The following is a 22,888-nucleotide window of genomic DNA, read 5'->3' as shown; positions in this document are numbered from 1 at the left end:
AAAAATACGGTATATACAGCCCTTTTGAAATATTTATCCCAGGGTAGCAATATTAAAAATGCACAAAAGAGAAAACGTTCTGCCCTGCCCATGATTAGCAAAACCAGAATGAATTATAGTTATAGGTAGGTAGCTGTGTTGGTCTGCCGTAGCCGAAACAAAACAAAATAAATAAAATAAAATAAAATTTAAAAATTCCTTCCAGTAGCACCTTAGAGACCAACTAAGTTAGTTATTGGTATGAGCTTTCGTATCTGAAGAAGTGGACATGCACACAAAAGCTTATACCAATAACTAACTTAGTTGGTCTCCAAGGTGCTACTAGAAGGAATTTTTATTTTATTTTATTTTATTGTTTGGAGAATGAATTATGCCCATGTTAAAAATGGAAGTTCCCTTACTTGGTCCCATGATAGGAAATAGATTTCACTTGGCCACACTGTCTGAACAGGGACTGCAGTTGCTTATGGTAGAGGAAGCCGTACGGGGGAATGTTCTTCAACTGTTAAGGAAAATGTATGCCTTCAGATAGGTCAAAAACAACAATGCTGTGTGATATATATATATAAATATTATATATGAGAAATGTGACTATTAAAACAACAGTATTTGGGAAGAGGGACAGGACACTTCAACATGGCTTCACAAGGCAGAGTCAAAACTTAGTTTAGCTGTACCATTATAGTTGTTTTGGGATCTTTGCCCGACATCTCCCGGACGGCAATTTCTTCATCATGTTCCGCCAAAGTAAAATAATTCGGATAAAAAGCCCCAGCCATTACAACCTAAGGAAGAAGGAAAAGTTAACTGCCTCAGGAGAGGTGGAGTAAGCCATTTGACACACTGCAATGACACGTGTCACACTGCAATGACACATGCAATGACACGTTTCGTGGGGCTTGCAAATGTGTTTGCAGATGCGTAAATGCAATTTGCAGTAAGAGTAAAAGAGGTTCCACTTTGAAACCAAGCATTTATTTTTAAGTCTCACAGATTTTCATGGGGACTCGGGTGTGTGGGGCTCTGACTGACTCCAGCTACAAAAGCTGAAGCTGCTGAAGAGTCTGGAAGACCTGCTGCCTGCCTTGCAGGCATTTTTCCAATTGGCCTGATTGACTCCAGCTACAAAAGCTGAGGCTGCTAAACAGAATCTTGGGCTGGAGTGCTTTGGAAGGGTTTGTTGGCGGAGGGTTGTTGCTGGTGGCTTTTTGTATATTTATTTTCGATTTTGTTGTGATTTATGTGGAAATGGTTGTTTTGTCGTGCAATTTTTTAAAAAAGTTTTATTTTACATATGTATATTACGTATGTATATCTAGAAAAGCATCTCTCGTACATCCAGACATCTCACCTGCAAAATGAATCGCTGCTTATACACATGGTCTTGATCCATAGCAGGGGGGTGAGGGTTGACCTCCATGTTGAACACGCCCATTCTCTTTTTCAGCTCCTCATACAACTCAGCCACCTAAAAAAATTACATCTGGATATTAAGCACAATACATCCCAAGACCATCAAAAGGAAATTTCATTAAGGCAAAACATCTCCCTCTCTTCTGCACCCTGCAAAAACAAACAAACAAACCCACACCTCACAATTTTATTTTTAAAATTTATAAACAGCTCACAGAAAATGCAAGTATAAAATATATGCCAAACGTAATACAATGAATGTAACAGCAGAACACTAGAAGAGGATTTCTTATCTATTTATGCCATAGGCACCAAAGGCCTAGGCCAAAAGCTAAATTAATATTGGTAGGGGGAAAAACATTGTAGTTTATCTCCACATCCTAAAAACAGAGTTCCGGTCAGCCACAACCCAATTTAACAACCCTAGCCTTAGGGTTTCCCCAAACATGCCGATACCCCTCTCTGGCCTTATTTTTCTGGCACCATTTTTATTGGCTTTCACCATTTGAGTTTGCTGTAAGATGGAAGGATAGCAGCATCGTATGAACAAGGGAATCCTAGAAGCTGAAGGAGGGAGAAGCCCTTTGCTAGGAACATATGTCTTTAATAGGATGGCACCAAAATGGCCCACAAGTATTGCAGACCTTTTTGCAGGCCATGCGCTTCTCAAGGGAGGAACTGAACTGAAATTAGCTTCTTGCCTTAAGCAGCAGCGGTTGCAACAGCTTCATACAGCTTTTATTTTGAGCTTCACGTCAGTGTCGCACTTGCCAGCAGCAACACAACTCCTCTCAGCCGCCACGCTTATTACTTGTCCCAGAAAAATGTCGCACCCAATTATTATTATTATTATTATTATTATTATTTATTTGTACCCCGCCCATCTGGTTGGGTTTCCCCAGCCACTCTGGGTGGCTTCCACAGAGACCAAAAATACACTAAAATGTCACACATTAAAAACTTCCCTGAACAGGGCTGCCTTAAGATGTCTTCTGAATGTCAGGTAGTTGTTTATCGCTTTGACATCTGATGGGAGGGCATTCCACAGGGCGGGCGCCACTACCGAGAAGGCCCTCTGCCTGGTTCCCTGTAGCTTTGCTTCTCGCAATGAGGGAACCAGCAGGAGACTCTCAGCACTGGACCTCAGCGTCCGGGCAGAACGATGGGGGTGGAGACGCTCCTTCAGGTATACTGGGCCGAGGCCGTTTAGGGCTTTAAAGGTCAGCACCAACACTTTGAATTGTGCTCGGAAACGTCATCTTGGTGTTAAAGTCATCTTGGTGTTAAAAACAGTGCCTTTCCCACCAACAGGAGAGTTGCGTTCCTGCTGCTGCCAGCATGGGGAGCAGTGAAATTATTTTAAAATATATTTTTACAAATGATTTGCAATTTTGGAGTAGCACGTTGGTCTAAAAACTGCGGCAGGCCAAGACACAAAACTGCTTTGCCACAAGAACAATTCATCGTGAGAGGGTACGCTCCAAGTCCCACATTAAACGCTGCGACTTCTTGCTGCAAAGCTGCACTGAGAAGTTCCACTGCGTTCCTGTGTGTTGGATCAAAGGGCTTGTTTGCTTGGAGCAATGTTCCCAATTAAACTCAGAGCGGAGGAAAGGCATGTCCCTGCCAATGAAGGTTCCCCATTATTTCCTCTTTCAGGGTGCAACCCGTTACGTTCAAGAGGGGATAAACAATTTCCATTAAGTGCTGGGGTAACCTTAGTAACCAAGCACCGGGATTCAAGCACACTCATTAGTGGCCTTTGTCCGTTGTTTGCAGCAGGAAATCTGAACAGTTTTGCTAAGTTACGCATTGGCTTCTGTGGGCCTACATGAAATGAACTGCATCCGATCACACTTTTTTAAAAGCAGAACACTGTGGGGAGCAGCAAATGGCAAGGCAGGAAATGTTATAGCTGGGTTAGTTTTTGTTTTATTTTTTTAAGAAAAAAAGGTGAAGATACTCACCATGGAGTTGTTACAGTGCCATACTTTTAACATTTGGGGGTGGGAAAGGGGCCAGTGGTGCGTACCCTTAAGTACTTCCAGGAAAAAAAGCACTGGGCTCTAGGAAATTAAACTTTCCATTACATTATCTTCCTTACTGAAAATGCCCTCGCCTGTTGAGGGGGCCTGGTAGGAATTTTTCCACTTGGCAAACTGGCACTGGCCATTTGGTTTTCGCCTACCTCGTAGCAATCGTCACAACTTTTGTAAGGTTTGGTGGTTAGGCACTGGTAAAGCCTGGTTTGGGGGAGGGGAGGTGTGGCCATTACCTGCCCCTCCATGTTAAAGGGTATTCCGTTAAAGCAGCAGTTCTCAACCTGTGGGTCCCCAGATGTTGTTGGACTACAACTCCCATCACCCCTAGCTAGCAAAGCCAGAGCTCAGGGATGATGGGAGTTCTAGTCCAACAACACCTGGGGACCCACAGGTTAAGAACAGCTGCATTAAAGGGATCCGGGGGTGTGGATCTTTGTCCGAAGCCCAGGTAGGGGCTAGGGCCATGCCACGACCCCATTGGGGACCCTGGGAGAGCTTTAGTTGATGTACATCAGCAGGGCTCCCCCTATTGGTGGTTGACCCTTACTAGACTCCCAGCATGGCATGTAGGAGTCAGAAATAGTAAGTTCAATTCTAATGCCTAAAGCCAGTGATGGCCAAACTTGGCCCTCCAGCTGTTTTTGGACTACAACTCCCATCACTCCTAGCTAGCAGGACCAGTGGTCAGGGATGATAGGAACTGTAGTCCAAAAATAGCTGGAGGGACAAGTTTGGCCATCGCTGGCCTAAGCCAATACCACTCACATTCTGTAACCAATGAAGTTGTAGCCTAAATTTGCCCCATGAACCTAAAATACTATGTCCTTGTGTTATTATTCAACATAAGGGGGAGGCCTCGGGGTCTTGACAAGCAACAACAACAACCAATAAAATTTATATACCACCCTTCATCCAAAGATCTCAGTGCGGTTCGCAAGATAAAAATGCAACATGAAAGCACAAATAGTTAGAACAAAAACAAAAAATAGAGTGTTGGGCTAGGAATGGGGAGACTCTTGGGCCTAGGTGATGGCTCTCTCAGCACAACCTACCTCAAAGGGTTGTTGGAAAGATAAAACGAGGAAAAGTAGGGTTAGCTGTGTGTGAAACCTTGAGCTCCCTCTGGAGGAAAGCCGAGGTATAAATGTAATGGTGAGACAAATAAAAAAAATGAAGCAAAAAAGCTGATCAGGAGGTGGTTATCATGGGAACCCCATAGTCTGGTCTCACTTTGGAATTGTAAAATTGTCTGAGGGGAGCTGCTTAAGAGCTCCTGGCATTGAAATGAGTAAGCGAACAACATCCCACAAGCAATGAGGGTGCTTGTATGGTTTTCATGTGGATTAAGTACGAAGGAACTTACGTCTGTCTGTGTGTAATACACACACATGCACAGATACAGCTGTTGGCCTTACGTCTTGCTTGTGGGCTTCCTGCAGGCATCTGATCAGCCAGATTGTTGGGCTAGATCAGGCTTCCTCAAACTTGGCTCTCCAGATGTTTCGGGACTACAATTCCCAGCATCCCTGACCACTGGTCTTGCTAGCTAGGGATCATGGGAGTTGTAGGCCAAAAACATCTGGAGGGCCGAGTTTGAGGAAGCCTGGGCTAGATGGACCTTTGGTCTGATCCAGCAGGGCTCTTCTTGCCCAAGTACTTTGTATTATTGGGGGAAAGAAAACAAAGACGCACATCCAACTCACCTCTCTAATTCTCTTAATGTGAATGTAGTTGGAACAACCCCAGTCGAGCTCATCCTGCGGGAGAAAGCCAGGAAGCTATGAGGCTAAAAAGCATGCAAAACCACTTCTCTCTCCACCACCTTCAGCAAAAAGGAGGCAACTGGTGGGTAGTTAATTCCAGTCCAAGGGGGCCATAGAAAGTTTCTTCAACCCCTTACGCCCATCTCTGCTCATAAAGCATCCCGTGGAGGTAATCTGGGATGGCTCAGTTGGTAGAGCATGAGGCTCTTCATCTATGGGTCGTGGGTTCGAGCCCCGTGTTGGGCAAAAAAAGATTCCTTCCTTGCAGAGAGTTGGAGTCATGACCCCCAGAGTCCCTCGCAACTCTACTATTCCATGCTTCTATGAGCTCATGTCAGCACCCAAACTTCCAGGATGTTCCCGTTAGGGACGGGTCAATTTGTCCCTGCCTACTGAGATCAAGCAGGCACTTTCACTGTACTTTTTTTGGCCCCTGAACAAAAACCTATCCAGATGCTTAGAAAGTTGAGGCAATTTGAATCTGTTGCAGTATTTTAACAGTTGTAAGGTTGTGGATTTTTATTGACTTTGTTTTATCTTTTTGTGAACCACTTTGAGGTTCTTGGTATTCAACTTTATGAACTAAATAATAAATATGAATTTTTGGTTTCTCGTTTTTTCCAATCCTCCACATCGCTACATCATTTTGATTTATTTTGATTTATTCCCTCCCCCAAGTCCTCATGCAAATTCATCAGCATTTTAGGACAAATCTCTCCTAATTATACACATGTTTGCTAAGCAATTTCTTCTGATATAATAATGCTTTTTCGTATGGAGGTAGTGGTGGCTCCTATATAATCGGGGGAAATGTATATGTTCAGTAGGGATGGAGTAGAAATTCGGTTCAGTTTCAGAAATGCATTTCAAAAGTGTGTGTTATTAGAAAGGCACACTAAAATGCTTTTGATGACTTTGGATGGCTTTATTTTATTTATTTTTAATGCAAACTGGTGTGGCTATATGGAGAAATAAGTAGAGCTGGGTTTTGGAAAATGAGAGGGGGGAGAGAGAAACCAGAATTGACAGATTTGGCCATGCCTGCTGTTCACCCAGGTGTTTGGAGGAATCTGATTGATGTTGAACTGAATTTTCCATTACAACAGATATCACAAGTCAAAATGACATAACTGCAAAGGAAAAACAGAAGAGAGTGCAGAATGAATGCAGGAAGAAAACAATGTTACATCATAAACAACCTTCTTTAGAAAAGGCACAGAGAGCAAAAGAATGTACGAGGAAAATAATGTATTGTTGCTACGAGCTTTTTAAGGTGTTGTTTTATTTTAACTTTCTGTTACTTACATAGTGTTAATGTTTTATTCATGTTCTTATCGGTTGTGTATGGCAATGGCTCAGGTTTTAAACTGCTTCCTGGGATCCTGAATGTGGACCTAAAAGCTCAATAAATAAACCAACCACAGATCTGAAAGCCAGGCCTGGTACTACTCGAAAGGAAAGGACGGAGATAAAGCTAAGTCTGGGTGCCCAGCAATTAAATAGTCCAGACTGATGCCTAAACACCTGAATGACAAGTGAAACTAACCTTAGGGTGTCTCAGTTTTCCTTTCTTCTTGCTTTCCTGCCATTCCTAAGCAAGAGGGTTGAAAAGGGAATAGGTTCAAACAAAAAACCAACACAACAATAATTTGGTAATTTGCACTTCAACACAGCCTGGACACAAAATATTCCACATGCACCAAGTGCAAGACCTGGGCTTTGTATACACCACACACATTAAGCCCCCAACTTCCCCAAAGGAATCCTGGGTGCTGGGAATTCCCTAGGAAGAGGGACTGAGTATTAACCCGCTCTGGGAATTGTAGTTCTGCAAGGGGAATTGGGGTGTGTGTCTCCTAACCACACTCAACATCTGGATCCATTTACAGTCTCCACGATTCTTTGGGGGGAGGGGAGCCATGCCTATTTGAAATGGCAGGTGGTAAATGGGTGGCGCTGTGGTCTAAACCACAGAGCCTAGGGCTTGCCGATCAGAAGGTTGGAGGTTCGAATCCCTGCAACGGGGTGAGCTCCCGTTGCTCGGTCCCTGCTCCTGACAACCTAGCAGTTTGAAAGCACACCAGTGCAAGTAGATAAATAGGTACCACTCTGGCGGGAAGGTAAACGGTGTTTCCGTGTGCTGCTCTGGTTCGCCAGAAGCGGCTTAGTCATGCTGGCCACATGACCCGGAAACTGTACGCCGGCTCCCTTGGCCAATAAAGCGAGATGAGCGCCGCAACCCCAGAGTCGTCCGCGACTGGACCTAACGGTCAGGGGTCCCCTAACCCTAACCCTAACCCTAACCCTAACCTTTAAATGAACAATAAACCCACCACTCTCCATTTTCTTTCCCACCCAGCATGTTTTCCTCACTTACTGGGCTTTGGAAAAGGGACAGGAGAGCTCTGAGAGCATCCCAGAGCCCTTGCACAACCTTCCCAAAGCCTGGAAAGCAAGGCGTTGCCTTCCTTACCCCAGCGTCTGGGTGAGAGGGCTCTGGGAACATCCCAGAGGCCAGTAAGGAAGGCGCCTACTCGCTTACTGGGAAGGGGCCTTCCTAGATTCCAGTAAGTAGCCCTCTGCCTTATGGGGGGCGGGAAACCGTTCCAGAGGTTCCTGAATTCACCTTTGTGTGTGGACCCCTGGAAGCAAGCCCCCCCCCAACTAAGTGGCGGTCCCACTGCACAGTATAGAGATGGTACCAAAATGTTTGCTCCCCCCCCCTTAATGGTGACACCAGTTGTTAGTAGCAAATGGGAACATAATTTGCGGGTAGTGGGGGAAACAGTCACCTTAAAGGCATCCAGAAGCGCAATACAGTCACTCTTGCTATTCCCAGAAAAATGCCGTTTATTCCTGTAAACAATTCACCACAAACTGTTATAAAGTTAAAGAGCAGTCGTCACGTTTTACAGTTTTACAACACCGTTACTTTTTTAAATACATTTTTGGCTACTGCCTCTGAAATACCAAAGGAACACCAGCATGCAAGTAGATGTTCTGATAAAATAAAGCAGCAGATTAAGTAACATTCAGAAAGAAGATCCACTGCAACCAGACTTAGCTGAAAGGAAACTATGTTCAGGATTGCAACCTTGACTGCCAAGTTTTAAATGTTTTTCTTCAGCCAGAATGGGAAATAGGTGAAGACACAAAAGATGGCGGATCGAAATATAACTTTGGTGCGACTTCATCTGTTTTCGGGGCGTAACACACCAATTTCCTAGCACCCCTCCCCCCCAGTTCATATAATAGACATTCTGTTCCCCTGCCCACCAACCTTTCAACAGCAGGGATTCATCCACCTCATGCAATACTAACATATATCATCTGAAAACAAAGCAAGTGTGCCATTTTATTCCAACTATTCTTGTGTTTATATGCAAGCTTATGTAGATTTCACTGGCTAATTGACCCACTGAGATTTACTTTTTTAAAAAAATCAAATGACAGCCCATGGAAAAATACCTGTATCCATCAAGATGCTGCCTAAAAGGTATTACAAAGAAGTTGTTCAAAGAGAGGGCAGCAGCTGAAACAAGGAGAAAGAAATGGGTTTAATTCTAAAAATTGTACCCCACCTCTCCTTCACAAAAAGAGGTCTAGGATCCAAATTTTAATTCCACGTCATCCCTGACCACTGATCCTGTTGGTTAGGGAGGATAAAGTTATAACAACAACAACAACAACAACAACAACAACAACAACAACAACTTATTATTTATACCCTGCCCATCTGGCTGGGTTTCCCCAGCCACTCTGGGTGGTTTCCAACAGAACACTAAAACACAATAACGAACACCAAAAACAGCTGGCGGCCCAAGTTTGGGAAACCCTTCTGTAAGCTCCTTTGGACAACTACCTTACTTAAATTTTTTTTAAAGCACCATGATTTTTAAAGCACCATGAATATTGAGGTTACCAGGAAAACCTTTAGTAACCTAGGTAGAAGAAGAAGAAGAAGAAGTTTGGATTTGATATCCCGCCTTTCACTTCCTTTAAGGAGTCTCAAAGCAGCTAACATTCTCCTTTCCCTTCCTCCCCCACAACAAACACTCTGTGAGGTGAGTGGGGCTGAGAGACTTCAGAGAAGTGTGACTAGCCCAAGGTCACCCAGCAGCTGCATGTGGAGGAGCGGAGACGCGAACCCGGTTCCCCAGATTACGAGACTACCGCTCTTAACCACTACACCACACTGGCTCTCAACTTCCAGGTATGCAACTTCCAGCTTAAGGCATTAACTATACTACTCTGTTGTCCAACTTACCTATTATAATGCATTCTTCCAGGCACCCAAAGACATGGCCAAGAACCATTAGTTTGCCAAGGTGCTGGTTCACAGGTAGCTGTGCCAACACCCTGCCTAGGAAGGTCAGCTCACCATCGTAAGGGTTTTTTGCTTCTGAATGGACAGCAAGTGCTCCTATCTATAGCAAAATGCAAGCAAAGATAGATATTAATGGGAAACTGATTTGCCAACAATCACGAAGCTCAAGGCTAAAATTAAGAATCCCCCAAAATATATATTCCAAACCTGCAAATACTTATTATTTGTATTGTATCCGTCCAAACCCACATACAACTGATGAATTAAGAGGGAATATGAACTCTTCCAGGGCATGTTGGCCTCGTCTTCTGATAACTTCAATACTTATTGAGTGCTTCATCCATTTTACAATGGTGTGGTGCATGTTGGTTGTGGTCCTCCCTGAGGTCTCAGAGTGGCACACGGCGTACTTTTTTAAAAAGAACCACCATTACTGTGATCTTTTTATGTGAACCACCCTGAGACCTCTGGGTATAGGGCGGTATATAAATTCAATCAATTAATAATAATAATAATATCATCATCAACAACAATAATTAGTTTTAAAAATCTAAAAGATAATGCAACAATACTTTAAAATTGAGTAACAGTCAGAAACAAAAGTTTTCAGTCAGAAGAAAATAAAAGCGCTCTGCTCACCATGTTCTTCTTCCTTATGCCTGCTTTTGCAGTTGTCAATGTTAAAAATAATACAGTGGTACCTTGGTTTACGAACTTAGTCTGTTCCAGAAGTCCGTTCTTAAATCGAAACCGTTCTTAAGCTGAGGTGCGATTTCCCTAATGTGGCCTCCTGCCGCAGGTGCCCTTCCACTGTTTGGATTCCATTCATAGACCAAGGTAAAGTTCACAAACCAGGACACTACTTCTGGTTTTGCGGAGTTCGTAAACCGAATCGTTCGTAAACAGGGCTGTTCGTAAACCGAGGTACCACTGTACTATTTGAGCATGTACAACCAAAAAAAAAAAGTTTTTTCAACCGATTAGCACACGGGTGGGAAAGTGTTCTCAGACTAAGGGCCACATTGCCTTCTGGGGGGCCCAGAGGCAAAAGTGGGCACAGCAGCTAATATAAATTTCACCTTTGTACAGCAGACTACATTCTACATACCGACACCCTTGAGCCTAAATCCAAACAAGCAAGAAGCATCCGGTTAATGGAGACATGGGGTACCATTCAACATCATGGTGTTATGACCTTTACACCGGAACAATCCTTCCCCCACATGCTGCTCCGGGAGTTATTCCAACCCCCACCCCAGAGCCAATTCCAGGGGGCACTGTCGTGAATTCTCCGCTGCACTTTAGCAGAAATGCTCAGAGTTCCAGGTTCTTCGGTGCAGTGCAGTATATTTATTGTGAGCTATATATATATTGGGGGACGCAGGTGGCACTGTGAGTTAAACTACAGAGCCTAGGAGTTGCTGATCAGAAGGTTGGTGGTTCGAATCCCCATGACGGGGTGAGCTCCCGTTCCTCAGTCCCTGCTCCTGCCAACCTAGCAGTTCGAAAGCACCTCAAAGTGCAAGTAGATAAATAGGTACCGCTCTGGCGGGAAGGTAAACGGCGTTTCCGTGCGCTGCTCTGGTTCGCCAGAAGTGGCTTAGTCATGCTGGCCACTTGACCCGGAAGCTGTACACTGGCTCCCTCAGCCAGTAAAGCGAGATGAGTGCCGCAACCCCAGAGTCGGCTGCAAATGGACCTAACGGTCAGGGGTCCCTTTGCCATACACACACACACACACACACACACACAAATACATACAATAATCTACAGGCTTAATAATACACGAGCAGCTCATACAGTCCAACAGAGTACCTAGCTGAACCTTAAGGCAAATAGGATGACCTTTCTATCTCTGTCTCTGAGCACACTCTTCTACACCACCCACTTACTGCTGGACAGGTTTCCCTTTTAAACCGCTGACAGCCAATCACCTGTCAGCACATTACTGCTGAGTCGTTCTGGCCCAGCACTTCCATAGAAAGTATTGCAGGCTGATTGCATCCGCCAGTTGCATCAGCTAGCAAACTTAAGCCTGCAGACTTACTATCTCACACAGCATTCTGTGAATCCCGACAGGCACGTGGGGAGAGGAGAGGATGCCCTGTTGCGCAAGGGAAGTCCTTGCAGAGAGCTTCTGCTGGAGGCGCACATTTGGTGAATCTTGCAAAAACACTTGGGCCCAGAGAAGGGCATGGCTGAGGGATAGCGGATGCCTCCTGGAGAATTATTCCCTGTTTCTGAGGTTTAATATATCAAAATAGAAGGGCCCATAAGCAAACGCCTAGATTCTATTTCATCAGAACTGAGAAAAGATGGCGTCTGCCACCCGAGGAGGACTTTTGGATGGATTCGGCATAAATACCAGCGTGTGAAGACATACTGCAAATAAAAGACTTACCAGCTGCAAAAAAAGAAAGAAAAAAAGAGGGAGAGTCACACAAAGTTCAAACAGAAGCATAATATTGCTCATTTCAGCTCGCCTGTGGAAACAACTCAGAGGATATGAAAGAAGAAGGATAAGAAGAAGAAGATTTAAAGATGGGACTAGTGGACACTCAAAGCAGTAGAAATATGAGATGATTGGACCCCACTGAACTTGAAGCATGGGAACCCCCAACAAAAAAATTATAATTTGGCAAAATATTTGGACTTTATGATATATATTTGTATAATTTGGAATATTTAATGTGATTTGATTGGATTGTTAAAATGGAAAACTTAATAAAAGATATTATTATTTTAAAAATAAATAAATAGAAGGGCCCAACCTCCTTGAGATGCAGAACGGTGCGCTCAATATCGCTTATACTGGGAGGAGACAGAGCGGTTGCTAGCAAGGCCCTCGGTTCGCCCATGTCAAGCAGCTTCACCTTCAGCACGGTACTTTCCAATGGGCGCCGCTGAAAGGAAGAGTAAGAGCACAGTGACGACAGATGTGATTCTGTGTTGCAAATTTCTTCGCGGGCGGCTGGAAAGATGTTCGCCTTTACTTTCTGGGCTGAGCAAATCATATGGGGGGGGAGGAGGTACAGTAATAATCTCCTGACAGTGGCCGTGTTCACACATCACTTGAAGCCGTGCTTAAATGTGAATGCGCAGAATGCAAGCGCATGCTAAGGCCATGGGTGCTTTGCTACTCTTCCGCTTCTGCCACGCTGCAAGGAATAAGTCGTGGCCTGGCTTAGCGTTACAGCAAAAACCTGGGCTTGTGGTCCGTTTGCTCCAAGTAACCAATAAACAGTAAACCATGAAAGCACCTTTCGTTTTGTATACCGTATTTTTCGCTCCAAAAGATGCACCAGACCATAAGGCACACCTAGTTTTGGGAGGAGGAAAACAAGAAAAAATTATTCTGAATCCCAGAAGCCAGAACAGCAAGAGGGATTCAGAATAATTTTTTCTTGTTTTCCTCCTCCCAAAACTAGGTGTGCCTTATGGTCTGGTGCATCTTTTCTGGCTTCTGGGATAACCGCGCCAAGCCTCTTCAGGCAGCGGGATGAAGGCTCCCCCTGCCCGAAGAGGCTGCGCACGGCTAAGGCAGAAGCCAGTACAGGCGCCTTGCTGAAGGGGTGCTGTGCAGTTCTCCCTGTCTGAGAGGGAGAACTGTGCAGTGCCCCTTCCTGGAGAAGGAACAGAAGGAGTCCCGTCTGTTCCTCCTCCGGCTTCCAGGACAGGCTCTGCGCAGAGAGGGAGAGCTGCGCAGCGCCCCTTCAAAGAAGCGGGAGGGGGAACAGCACAGCGCCATTCGCTCCATAAGACGCACATACATTTCCCCTTACTTTTTAGGAGGAAAAAAGTGTGTCTTATGGAGCGAAAAATACGGTATATTTATTAAATTTGTATACCGGCCCTTCATCTGTAGATCTCAGGGCAGTTCACCACATTAAAAAAAGGTAAGAAACACAGAATGCATAACCAAAACAAGAACAAACCTTGGCTACTTGTTTGTGGTTTGCTTGGAGAGAAAACACATGTGAGTTCTGGTTTGGACAATACATTAAGCCAGACCATGACTTGTTTCCTGGAAGCAGCAGCAGCACCAGAGAAAAAGTGAAGCGCCCATGACGTCAGATCTAGATTTGAACCGTAGTTTTAAGCTTAACTACAGTTTGAAGCGATGTACAAACCAGGCCATCAATCTCCTGACAGACATAGCAAGCAGGAGAGACAGGTTGCTCACCTGTAACTGTGGCTCCTTGGACACCTGCATGGTCCCCCACTGGGGTTCGGTGCTTCCTCAGAAGATTGAAACCTTCTCAAGCTAAGTGAGGAATTGTTTTGTCAGGAAGCACACCTGCGAGACCCAGGGCACATACTCAAAGGGGCATGTCTAGAAAATTGATTTTGCTTGCATTTTAATTGGATAGCACCCAGTTCATACTTCTCAACCCAATATGCATACCAAAACACAGCCATCCCTCAAAATTTGCACTTCTCCAAACAACGTGCACAAAAATGCATTATATCTGAGTAAAGTGTGTATAAGCATGCAAATACCAAAATGCACTATACTGGAGGAAACGGTTTGCAAAAATGCGTTTATTAGTCAAAACTGCATGCAAAAATGTGTTTATTGGGAAAGATGTGCAGCAAATTGCTGCCAGATTCTCGTGGGAAGAAATTCACAAATTGTTGCGGAAATGCGGAGAACGGAATTTAAGATTTGGAAAAACAAGGAACTGAGAGAAACCGAAATTGGCAGGTATACCTATATTGTGTGTGATTCTTACCATCATCTCAGGCAAGGTGGTCTCAGGTATACAGTTTTCCCAGAAGTCCTTGTACACTAGCCTGTAGCAGTATCCTTTAGAAACACGTCCAGCACGACCTTCACAGAAAAGGCATAAGCTGCTTTGACTGGTTACGTTTGGGCTTAGCGTGGGTTGTCAGCACCCGGGGCAAGGCAAGTAATTTGCACCCCCTAACCCGTGGATTTGCGCCCCCTAACCCTAACCCCCAGATGTTGCGCCCGGTGCGGCCGTCCCCCCCCCCTGCACCCCCCATGGTACGCCACTGGGCTTAAAACTTCCTTGACAGTGGCTACTCCTGAGAGGAGAGCTCGCCGTATCCCACAAATGCTGCCTGCTTGCTTTCATTTAAGCCTTATGCTCAAAAATGGACTAAATAATAATAATAATAAAATTTTATTTATACCCAGCCCTCCTCAGCCAAGACCGGGCTCAGGGCGGCTAACAACCAATAATAAAAACAAGTTGATTAAAATACAATTTAAAAGATTAAGATACAACATTAAAACAATTAGGAAGCAATCTCTTCATAGGAGGAGAAAGGAAAAAGAAAGACGGGGAGGGAATCAAACTGATTCTAAACCAAAGGCCAGGTGGAACAACTCTGTCTTACAGGCCCTGCGGAAAGAGATCAGATCCCACAGGGCCCTGGTCTCATGGGGCAGAACATTCCACCAGGCCGGATCCAGTGTTGAGAAGGCCCTGGCTCTGGTTGAGGCTAATCTAACTTCCTTAGGGTCCGGGACCTGTAGGGTGTTGCTATATATGGACCTTAAGGTCCTCCATGGGGCATACCAGGAGAGGCGGTCCCGTAGGTATGAGGGTCCTAGGCCATGAAGGCTTTAAAAGTCAAAACCAGCACCTTAAATCTGACCCTATACTCCACTGGGAGCCAATGCAGCTGGAAAAGCACTGGGTGAATATGCTCCCATGGCAGAGACCCTGTGAGGAGCCTCGCTGCAGCATTCTGCACCTGCTGGAGTTTCTGGGACAGCTTCAAGGGCAGCCCTGCACAGAGCAAATTTACAGTAGTCAAGCCTGGAGGTGACCATCGCATGGATCACTGGGGCCAGGTCGGGGCGGGAAAGGTAAGGGACCAACTGCTTGATGGGGCGAAGGTGGAAAAATGTCGCCTTGGCTGTTGTTGTAACCTGCGCCTCCCTGGAAAGGGAGGCGTCAAGGATTACACCCAAACTCTTAACGGAAGGCAATGGCACTAATTGGGCCCCCGCAAGAGAAGGGAGTTGATCCCTCATCCCCATACGATCCCGACCCAGCCAGAGGACCTCCATATTCTGTGGAATCAATCATCCACAGAGGCACCAGCAATAGGGAGACACTGGGGGCCTTTTGGATCTTTCCTGAATTTTGCAGCCTTTGGAAGGGCAAAAAAAAAAAAAAAAAAGGAATAGAGCCCTTCCAAACCCATCAGACAAATCTGCCCCATGACCAACATTTCTACCACCCCTGCAAACTTCATTATAAAACAAGCCTCTTTGCGCCCTGGTCTGTAGTTCTGCATCCTCCTTGAAGCTAGGATTTGTTTTATTCTGGATTGTTTTACTTGATGGTTTAATGTGTTGTAAACCACTTTCAGATTTTGTCTTTAAAATATAAAGCGATATAGAAATGAAATGAATAATAATAATAATAATGTAATAACTTTACATCAGCACCATCCTTGCTGCAGCATTTTATACCCTGAGAACAACTTACCTCTCCTCTGATTACTGCTACTTTTAGAAGCCCAGCACAGCCTCAAGCTTTGATAGTTGGTCTCTTCATCACAGACAAGATTTTTGGTCAAACAGAAATCAATGACTACAAAAATGAATAAATAAGAACGAACAAAGTTTAGGAAATAAAACTGTGCTTCTGCAATGCAAATGTTGGTTTAATGTAAGATAACATACACAAAAGAGAGGAAAAGGCTATGCAAAACAGAGGAATGACGATCTGAAATGGCATGTTACATTACAAGAAACCGTGTTCAACTTGGCTCAACTGGAGGCAGTCATAACTTTCCATGGTCGAAATTTGGGGGGAAAGTGTGGCTTATATTCGGGCCAATACGGTATGATAAGCATCTTCAAATATCTAAGGGCTGTCACATGGAAGACAGAGCAAGCTTGTTTTCTCCTGCTCCAAAGGATAAGACCCAAAATGATTCAAGTTACATGAAAAGAGATTCCGACTAAGCATCAGAAAGAACTTTATGAAGGCAAGAGCTGTTCAGCAGTGGAACAGACTCCCACAAGATGTGGTGGACTCTCCTTCTTTGGAGGTTTTTAAGCAGAGCTTGGATGGTCATCTGACATGTATGATCCAGCTGAGATTCCTGGATTGCAGGGCGTTGGACTAGATGACCCTTGGAGTCCCTTCCAACTCTAGAATTCTAAAATTCTATGGTTCTAGGAGTCTGCAGCCCCCAACATTCCCGATCATTGGGGCCAGACTGGCTGGGGATGAAAAGTCTAACAACCTCTGGGGGTCCACAGGTGCCTAATTCCTGGGTTAGAAAGTTTGATGGTAACTGGGGGGTGCGGGGACCCAGGTTCAAATCCCACGCAGACATGAAGCTCACGCCAGCCACTGGCCCAGAATGCAAGCAATGCTATGCCAAACCACGACTTAGAACTTGGGTCGGCAAACCAAGGCCCAGGGGCCGCATCTGGCCCAATTGCCTTCTGGATCCAGCCTGCGGACGGTCCGGGAATCGCCAGGCGGATAGGCGTGCATATGATTCTGATTGTTCGGGTTGCACCATTTCCTACACACACATACGCAGCGGCAGCGGCGCCTCCTCCCTCCCTCCTCCTGGCTTCTCCCCGCCCTGCCTAGAGGAGGAAGGGGCCTGGGCTTTGTTGCTGCCAGCCCCTCTCCAGAGCCCTTTCATGTGTTGTTCATCGTCCCGTCCCGTCCCCCCGCCGCCACCAGCTCCTGCTGCTCGCAAGACACAGGAGCCGCTGTTGGCTGAGCACCCCCCTCGAGCGGCCACCATTTAAAGCAGCCCCTCTCCGGAGCCCTTTTGCGTGCCTCTCATCATCCCGCCGCTGTGGTGTTTGCCTCCTAGGTGGGTCATAAGGAAAGGGTTAAAATGAGTGAGATGTGATTGGCCAATGGAAACTGATAGGAGGAGTTAGGGTTAGAGGGGGAGTTGTGTGAAAGTTAGTTGAGAGTTGGGAGTTGAAGGAGGAATAGTCTGTGGGTTGGTCGAGTTGTGTTGTGAGAGGAATTGTTAGGTGGAGTCAGATAATTAGTTGGGATAATCAGTTTGAAGTTGTTAGGAACGAATAGGACAGTTAAGGAACTAAGATTAAGAAACTGCCAAGAAAAATTAACTGAAACCATAAGCTTGTTCATGCCTAGAAATAAACTTGATTATTTGTTAACGTTAACAACTGACTGCACTCCGTATGCACCCGTGAGGAGAAACGGGTTGGTGGCAGCGAAGAAAGCAATCACAGTGGTGGCACAGGGTCAATAGACCTTCAAATGTCCGGGGTCCCTGTGTGATCGCCACAGCCGCCTTCAGCCCCAGCCGCCCGCAAGACACAGGAGCTGCTGTTGGCTGAGCACCCCCCTCGAGCAGCCGCCATTTAACGTAGTCCCTCTCCAGAGCCCTTTTGCACGCCGCTCATCATCCCTCATTCATTTCCCCCCCAAAATATAGTCCAGTCCCCCACAAGGTCTGAGGGACAGTGGACCGGCCCCCTGCTGAAAAAATTTGCCAACCCCTGACTTAGAATGAACACGCAAAAAGATGTGGGTAACTCTCTAATTCATCTCACGGGGCTGTTGTGAGAGGATTGTAAGAGAAGACAGAGAATAAGAAACACATATGCCTCACTGAAGAGTAAAGATGGAGAATTCCAACAGAAACAGGAGCAGAAATTGCCAACGTTCACTTAATCGTCCCACATCCAGAATGAAAATCACTCCACTGAATACAATCTGCATTCACTGCTGTTGCTTTCAGTCTGCAAACAATATTTAATTAATTAGATTTCCCCTTATTTGCATTGCGCTTCCTTTGCACTCAAGTGAACGAAGTGGAAGAACATTAGGACAACGTAATTTCGCCACAGCGGAGAATGAGTAATGCGCTTTTTGCAGAAGATGAACTGAAGCGGAACTGAAGCAGTGTTGCGTGGGATAAATGCAGGGCGGAACAGAAAATGATGACTTCTTACATCCCGGCTGAAGAATCGCAAGAGTGGGATAAACATGTGATTAATTAAAATATGTAGCAGCAGTCTGAATCTGATGCAAACTTTACACACACACACACACCCAAAAAAGATACTGGTGTTTGGTTTTGCTTGCATTTTAAAGAGGTAATCTCCATTGCAGAAGTTATACCTTTTTTCGCCGCTAAACTGAAGGCCAGATTTAAAATGGAGGGAGCTATCGTTTCTAAAAGACACGCTTTTCAGCAGGCAGAAGATTCTGACTACCCACTGAAAAAGCCTGTCCTCCTTTTAAAAAATCAAGCAACTGTGAATGGATTAAGACAAGGGCACAGACATTCTCCTCCTTACCTCATGGCGGCTGCTGCTGCTACCACCAGAGGTCATGAGAATATTGTCAGCTAAGCTTGGGGCTGCTGCCAGCGCAAAGGTCAGAAACAGCAATACCAAACCACCAGGCAAAATCAAGGAAGTGCCTGCGAGGAGGTGGGGGGTAGGATGGAGAGTGGGATGTGAAAACAAGCCTCCTTCTCTCCTAGCAGGGACAGGGAGCTCCCTTTTGTCGAGAAGCTGCTAGTGCCAATCGGAAGGTCTTGATCTTGCGTTTGTGTCGCTCTGCATAATTGTTTAGATGCTTCATGTTGCTGCCACAGTCAGCTCACACTTTATGGGCCTCAAAGCAGGTTTCCTCTCTAGTGACACACACACACACACACACACACACACACACACACAAATTCGTCACTGCAATACAGCATTCGAAAGGCTTGGCTTTTAAAAAGCAATGCTCCTATCAGATTAGGCCAGTTGATGCCTACGGCTCTTGAGCAAGGTCGCACATCCTCAACACAAAGGCTTCTCCTACGTTAGAGCCCTTTCGTACTGGTGTGATCGTATTTTTCTGCAAGTGGCTGAAAGGAGACTATAAAAAGATCACACAACGCTTCATATGGTGCTATGTCAACAGGCAACGCCTTCCCCATGGTGAAGATGCTTGTTGTAATGTTTACTCGTGATGCTTCTTATTCAACGTAAGATCCCCTGCAAATTTAGTCAGAAGGTTCCTCTTCAAGGCTTCTTCCCCTTGCTTTCTTTTCTAAGGGAAAAGAAGCGTCTCCACCTCCATCATCCAGCCTCCATCATCCACTAAGGTCCAGTGCCGAGAGCCTTATGGTGGTTCCCTCGCTGCGAGAAGTGAGGTTACAGGGAACCAGGCAGAGGGCCTTCTCAGTAGTGGCGCCTGCCCTGTGGAACACCCTCCCAGCAGATGTCAAGGCAATAAACAACTACCGTATTTTTCGCTCTATAAGACGCACCAGACCACAAGACGCACCGAGTTTTTGGAGGAGGAAAACAAGAAAAAATATATTCTGAATCTCAGAAGCTAGAACAGCAAAAGGGATTGCTACGCAGTGAAAGCAACAATCACTCTTGCTCTTCTGGCCTCTGGGATAGCTGTGCAGCCTGCATTCGCTCCATAAGACGCACACACATTTTCCCTTACTTTTTAGGAGGGAAAAAGTGAGTCTTATAGAGCAAAAAATACGGTATCTTACTTTTAAAAGACAACTGAAGGCGGCCCTGTTTAGGGAAGTTTTTAATGTCTGGCGCTGTGTTGTTTTTAATATTCGGTTGGAAGCTGCCCAGAGTGGCTGGGAAAACCCAGCCAAATAGGCGGGGTATAAATAATAAATTATTATTATTATTATTAGGGTACTAAAGCACTAAATTGCAACTTAATTAGTCTGCTTTTTTCTGAGCAGCCTGTGTGCTCTTCAATTCCTGGTTAAGTTTTCTTCGCTTTCCTTCAAAAAGAAAAGAAAATGTAATTCAAGTAAACCTATGATTAAGGCATGCATACTCAGTCAATAAAATGAGAGTCAACGATGCCGTATCTCCACTAGGCAGGAAGCAATGACATGGGAAGACGGCAAAGGGAGGAACCTTCAACTGAACAGTACAGTAGCGTAGAAAAATTCGGCAGTCTTCATCTGACAGGCTGGAGCAACAACTCCATTTGAAGTGGACAAAATCTCCGCAAATCAGATGGGAAAGAGAAACACAGATACAATATAGAACACACTAGAATGTACCAAAACATTTGGGATGTGGGTTAAAGCCTCAGCGCCTAGGGCTTGCCGATCGAAAGGTCGGCGGTTCGAATCCCCGCGGCGGGGTGTGCTCCCGCTGTTCGGTCCCAGCGCCTGTCAACCTAGCAGTTCGAAAGCACTCTCGGGTGCAAGTAGATAAATAGGGACCGCTTACTAGTGGGAAGGTAAACGGCGTTTCCGTGTGCGGCTCTGGCTCGCCAGAGCAGCGATGTCACGCTGGCCACGTAACCCGGAAGTGTCTTCGGACAGCGCTGGCCCCCGGCCTCTTGAGTGAGATGGGCGCACAACCCTAGAGTCTGTCAAGACTGGCCTGTACGGGCAGGGGTGCCTTTACCTTTTAGAATGTACCGGGGTGCCAACAATATTGCCTGACTTCCCTATTTAAAAGAAAAGCGAGCGAACCAAGGATGGCAGTTCCAGACTAAACAACTAGTGTTGAAGCTACCAAAGTTAAAAAACAAACAAACCACACTTTAATCTCACAGAAAGCAAAAGCACTGAAGAACCCAACTTGGGTTGGCTTAGCATTCTTTGGTGTGAGCAATTTGGGTACAACCCAGAAGCTGGAAGAATCAAAGTGCTGCAGAACTCTGATACTTTAAAAATAGTGTTGTAAGTGTCACTGGTTTCTGCACAGGGCTAATGGCCTCTGTCTTGTGACCATTATACTCCATGCGACATTATAACATTTGGCTTGCCAAGAGCTGTCAATCTCTACTTTTAAAAGCTCAAGTTTCTAGCCCCTATGGTAAAAAAATGCAAGCAACCTGTCTGCCAGAGACTCAAAAAGCCAGGCTTCTGTATACGTGAGGAGCTCCTTTACATCTACTCAACACATCCTAACCACTGCATGAATACAATACTCCCCCCACTTCTCTGTCCTACAACCTCCCCCCTTCTTTACCTTTCTGGTGCTTACCAAATTAGCACCCCAAGCAAGTGCATTTGATTTTATGCAAATTGAATGAATCACAGTAAATTAAAATAATATACCTAATTTAATGTGAGTAGTTATTGCCAAAAGCCATAAATAACTCCCTCTTCCTGACTTTCTCTCTGAACAAAATAAAACTTTTCCTTGGGGCAGAATTTGAATTTTTGGCACAGAGAACACTCCATCCTAGTTTTAAATGTGCCTTTGAGAGAGCTCCGAGACAGAGAGAAAAACACTTTAGCAATTCTGCCTTACATAGTAAAACAGGGACCCAGGGACCTTATGCTCAGAAGTTACTCTGAAGCAAGCAGCTCAAAGGGTTTTACATGTTGATTTATCAATAATGCTAGAAGAAAAGAAAAGCAGAACATACAAATATTTATTTTTATTCCTATGACCATAACGCATCAAAACACGCTTACCGTATTTGACATCTGGAACTGTTACAGAGCTCTCTGCAATGTTTGTAGACAGAATGATCTACATGAAGGTTTTAAAAAAGAGGAAATAAGAAATTATTTATTTAACGATTTACATGATGCATTTAATTAACGGCATTTAAAGGCTGCCCAACAACAATACAATTTACTAGCCTTAATATAAAAAAGCCAAAAAAAAACAACCAAGAAAGCAAATAATCACAGCAAAAATTATTACTGTTATTTATATACAGCATACATGACCAAGTAGAATCATAGAACTTTAGAGCTGGAAGGGATCCCCTAAAGGTCAACTAGTCCAACCCCCTTTCAATACAAGAATCCCAGCTACAGCATCCACGACAGATATAAGAGAGACAAAGACACCATCAGCAAAAGCAAAATCATAAATGGCGCCAAAAGATTAATTTCAAACCCTGGGAGAAAATAAAAATGTGTTCACCAGGCACCCAAAGAACCATAATAATGTGGGCACCAGGCAAGCACATTTTCTAACCAGGAGCCACCACCAAGAAGTCCTCGTCTCCAGCAGCCATCCGGTGCTTCTTATTTGGATAAGGCACCTGGAGAAGGGGCTCAAAAACTGACCTCCTGTCCAGGTAGGCATCTATGGGAATAGATAATGTTTCAGGTATCCTGTTGTTGTTGTTTAGTCGTTTAGTCGTGTCCGACTCTTCGTGACCCCATGGACCAGAGCACGCCAGGCACTTCTGTCTTCCACTGCCTCCCGCAGTTTGGTCAGACTCATGTTTGTAGCTTCGAAGACACTATCCAACCATCTCGTCCTCTGTCGTCCCCTTCTCCTTGTGCCCTCCATCTTTCCCAACATCAGGGTCTTTTCCAGGGAGTCTTCTCTTCTCATGAGGTGGCCAAAGTATTGGAGCCTCAGCTTCACGATCTGTCCTTCCAGTGAGCAC

General features: G+C 45.1%; 1 protein-coding gene across 4 annotated transcripts in view; it reads right to left on the bottom strand.

The window, feature by feature from the left end:
• The window catches only part of TDRD9 (tudor domain containing 9), a 116,872-nt gene that overhangs the window by 16,601 nt on the left and 77,383 nt on the right, over positions 1–22,888 (bottom strand). For all 4 annotated transcript variants that reach the window (XM_083433700.1, XM_083433699.1, XM_083433701.1 and 1 more), the window contains 12 exons: positions 21,954–22,011; positions 16,013–16,117; positions 14,279–14,376; positions 12,317–12,448; positions 9,486–9,645; positions 8,687–8,750; positions 8,011–8,074; positions 6,765–6,809; positions 5,159–5,212; positions 1,352–1,468; positions 678–785; positions 402–502 (listed from right to left, as the gene is read on the bottom strand). In XM_083433700.1, the coding sequence (XP_083289826.1) occupies positions 402–502; positions 678–785; positions 1,352–1,468; positions 5,159–5,212; positions 6,765–6,809; positions 8,011–8,074; positions 8,687–8,750; positions 9,486–9,645; positions 12,317–12,448; positions 14,279–14,376; positions 16,013–16,117; positions 21,954–22,011 (1,106 nt within the window). The remainder of the gene's footprint in view (positions 1–401; positions 503–677; positions 786–1,351; positions 1,469–5,158; positions 5,213–6,764; positions 6,810–8,010; positions 8,075–8,686; positions 8,751–9,485; positions 9,646–12,316; positions 12,449–14,278; positions 14,377–16,012; positions 16,118–21,953; positions 22,012–22,888) is intronic.

This window comes from Podarcis tiliguerta (genome assembly GCF_965153285.1).
Source record: "Podarcis tiliguerta genome assembly, chromosome: 1".
In the NCBI taxonomy this organism is placed as follows: domain Eukaryota; kingdom Metazoa; phylum Chordata; class Lepidosauria; order Squamata; family Lacertidae; genus Podarcis; species Podarcis tiliguerta.
This window is presented reverse-complemented; position numbering and strand designations above follow the sequence as displayed.